This window comes from Nelumbo lutea, chromosome 4 (assembly GCF_056320005.1).
Source record: "Nelumbo lutea isolate HS-2025 chromosome 4, American lotus-T2T, whole genome shotgun sequence".
NCBI classification, from domain to species: Eukaryota; Viridiplantae; Streptophyta; class Magnoliopsida; order Proteales; family Nelumbonaceae; genus Nelumbo; species Nelumbo lutea.
This window is the reverse complement of record NC_142687.1, coordinates 96,374,988-96,378,616: the sequence shown is the minus strand read 5'-3', so window position 1 is coordinate 96,378,616 and position 3,629 is coordinate 96,374,988. Positions and strand designations below refer to the sequence as shown.

General features: G+C 38.6%; 1 protein-coding gene across 2 annotated transcripts; it reads left to right on the top strand.

Annotated features, from left to right (window-relative positions):
* Positions 1–226: 226 nt before the first annotated feature.
* Positions 227–1,767, top strand: LOC148862016 (A20/AN1-like zinc finger family protein). Of its 2 annotated transcripts, none has more exons than XM_088941249.1 (2): positions 227–392; positions 963–1,767. In XM_088941249.1, the coding sequence occupies exon 2, from the start codon at positions 1,040–1,042 to the stop codon at positions 1,556–1,558; it is 519 nt and encodes a 172-aa protein (XP_088797375.1). In that variant the 5' UTR covers positions 227–392; positions 963–1,039; the 3' UTR covers positions 1,559–1,767. The 2 variants fall into 2 exon arrangements, with proteins under 2 accessions (XP_088797375.1, XP_088797376.1); XM_088941250.1 differs by lacking the exon at positions 227–392 and adding an exon at positions 689–828.
* Positions 1,768–3,629: the final 1,862 nt, after the last annotated feature.

The following is a 3,629-nucleotide window of genomic DNA, read 5'->3' as shown; positions in this document are numbered from 1 at the left end:
AGATGACGTGTCCTATTATTCGCCTTCTATATTCCGTTCAGATATGGGGCCCACATCTAGCTGATTGGTCTGCTGGGGTATCAACCGGGTACCTCTGGCTTTGCCTCGTGAATTGACGTGGTACGCAAGGTGCGTAGAGCAGGAGAAGTTTGTTTTGTTTTGTTTATTGATATTTTAATTCCAATTTTTTAATTAATTAATAATGGGGAGAAACTGAAGAAAACGAGCCGTCGTTGAGCTTAAACAAGGGGCGACTCTGCTCTATTTCCACCCTTCCAGAATCAAGTCTCGGGTTCATTTCTGGAGTTCGTTCTTTTCTTCCCCCTTCCTAAGAGACGGGGACAGACAGATTCATAGAGATCCTGAATCGAATCAATCGACAAGTAAAACAGGTTGGTAATTGTCGCTTGATTCCTTGTTCTTCTTTTTTTTTGGGGGTGCAAAAAACTTGATTTCTTGTTCTTCATCTGATCATCTGTATCATTTGTCTTATCGATTATGGATCTGTTGATTTTTTTTTTCTTCTTCAGAGGGTTGGTTTTGGTGTTTAGGAATTTTATGAAAATTGCGGTTTTTCTTTGTAGAAGTGATAATTGATGATTCTGTTTGTGTTTTGCATCGAAAGTTTGGTTATAGCTCAGGAATTTCCTGAAACGTGATTCGCTGATATCGTTATCGGCTTTGAAATGGCGGTTGCCGATGGGTAGTGAAGAAGGAACAGAGAAATGTAGGAAAATTAGGAATTCTTGAAAAACCAGTGTGAAAAGGGGAAAAACAGTTTCCCGAAGCTCCCGAAGGAGTACGATTTTGACAAAAGTAGCCTTTGATGTAAGTACCCTTTGGGAAGCAAGTAAGAAGGGTGTTTTAGTCTTATTGGTGAAAATTGAAGTCAGCTGTCAACTCTGACTTGAACAAAAAATTTCCCTACAAGTAATAGTTGTTTTTCTATTTTCATTTTTCAGTTCTGCTTTCTTTTATTGCTTTGAGGAAAACGAAAACCAGCGAGCGAGAAGGATTCGGGACTGAGAGACCGGAGAAGATGGGTTCCGAGGAGAGATTCCAGGCTCCGGAAAGTCACCGGCTCTGCGCTAATGGGTGTGGTTTCTTTGGAACAGCGGCGACTTTGAACCTCTGCTCCAAGTGCTACAGCGACTTCTGCACCAAGGAAGAACAAGCCGCCTCTGCTAAAGCTGCTGTCGGGAAATCTCTTAACCCCACAACATTGGCAACATCAACGCAGCAACAACAACAACAACTGGGTCCTTCATCTTCGCTTAATTGCTATGTTTTGGGCTCCTCCGCTTCGTCGTCATCGTCGGCGGATTTGAATTCGACGGCAACCGGAGCGGAGCGGTCGATGAAGGTGAAGAACAGGTGTGGGTGCTGTAACAAACGAGTTGGGGTGTTAGGGTTCAAGTGCAGGTGCGGGAGTACGTTCTGCGGAGAGCACAGGTACCCGGAGATGCACGCCTGTTCATTCGACTTTAAGGCCTTGGGTCGCGATGCAATTGCCAAGGCTAACCCTGTGATCAAGTCCGAGAAGATTCACAGGTTCTGAGACTGGAATTGAAAGGCTTGAGTTCGGTTGAGCTCCTCTCATCTTTATTTCCAAAGGGTACCTTTTCTTTTAATTTCTTTTTTTTTTCTTTTCATTTTCTTTTCAATTGCTTGGGACCCCTTTGGATGGACGACTTACTTAATACAGGCTGTACGGATTGCAAAAGTGGATTCCATAATAAAAGTTGATAGTGGATTTGTTGTTTGCAATGAGTTTTCTTTTCTTCGTTTTTGTTGTTTTTGCTTCTTTCCTGGTGTTAGTTGAATAACATAGTTTAGTTAATTGAGTAAATAGGTAGGTAGGCTTAAGATTCTTCATTTTGGTGGGAATTCCATGGAGGAGAAGAGGCTGTTTGCTGGATGACTCATTCATTTTCCTACATAATACTTGAAACCAAACGGAGGCTTAATTAATATAATTATACTATTATTGAATTAGAGATGGTCTTTGATATTGTCAAATTCACAGGAGGCCAAGAGACTTCAAAAAATAAATAAATAAATAAATAAACCCAGAATACTTGTATCAGTATTTTTTTTTTGCCGTGAACAGCACAGGTTGTCAAGATATAGTGAAATTCAAATGTTTTGCACTTTCAGTACTGGACCGGAAAAACCGGAAACGGTCCGTTTTACTCCAAAACCTTTTTTTTTTTTTGGCTAAAAACTGTTTATTTGGTGAACGGTTGACCCAAGTGGTTGAATTATCGATTTGGACAAAAGTTTTTTGGTTATTTTTGTTTTTAATTTTTTTATTCTTTTGTCAGAGAAGGCTGTGTGTTTGGACTGGACTGTCACACTATTTGACTCGGGAATTGGACTCCAAATGGTTCCCTATCCGGTCTAATTTTAAAAACCATGCCCCGATGTATATGGGATTTATCCAATGTTTTAAAAATTGACCCGGAGGCCGAATCATTTTTGCCTACGGGTCACCGGTTTGATCGATCGGGTTGAACCGTTCAGACGGTGTTACAATAGTGCATATGTGTGTATAAATATATACTTAGAAATAAATAATGTATAAATATGTTTTAGATATGTTATATGTATTATTTTATATTTAGTTTATGTTTTTTAATTCAATTTTTTATTTTTAATTTATAAAACTATTAAAAATTACAATTTAAGGACAAAAAGGATTTTTTTTCACGAAAATAATGGGTAAGGCACCTTGGGACACAGATTTTGAAAAATTACCCAAAATAAAAAATAAGAAAAATTGCTTCAATCGAACTTCAGAGTGTTAAGTTATGACTTTCAAAAGTTTTGCATGCATCGAATGTACAATCCACACCCGATCACTGACTCATCAGATTGAACAGGTCAACAGTCAAATCAATCGGATTGAACTGTTCTTGACCAAATTAAGAATTTTTTACCTGTTTGGGTGACGATTCAAATGGTGCATCCGATCGGATCAACAGCATATTGAACATTGGACTTATCCACCTGTAAGAAGAGAAAGATCTCTCTTATTTATCCATTACAATTTCTACGGTGGTTGTATAAATGATCCTAAAAAGGGCTGGGATCTTATCCACATGGCCAATTTTGATGTCTTTCCATTAGATTGAATATTCCTTTTTTTGCCACTTTAATCATTCCCACAAAAGTATACTACATATTGATATTTTCAATTCCAATCCCACATTTCTACCCATGAAACGCTATCATATATTGGAAACATCTTCTCTTGAATGGCGAGGCATTTCTAATATGCAACTGTAGTGCCAATGGGTAACAGATCCAAGCTCCCCTCCCATACCCACACTTTCTATCAATGTAACGTTTAGAGATGCTTCACATGGCCGCTAATATTTTTTTTTCTAAAATCTCAGTTTTACCCCTTCATACTGTTCATCTTTTTCTTCAAATGGGATGTTGCCTTCATGTTACGACCATGGGAGCAATCAATAGAAGCTCACCATAACGGGGGCTTTCTTCACAAATCCTTTTTTTTTTTTTCTCTTCATCCTTCAGAGATCAATTGATCCATATATTAAAAGGATTTTGATTGAGTTGTTAGGAACAAAAGAAAGGGAGATGACCGTAGGCAGTGGCGGAGTCAG

What these genes read in the sequence shown, in the direction of transcription:
- LOC148862016 (XM_088941249.1), top strand. Translation starts at nt 1,040, where the DNA reads ATGGGTTCCGAGGAGAGATTCCAGGCTCCGGAAAGTCACCGGCTCTGC.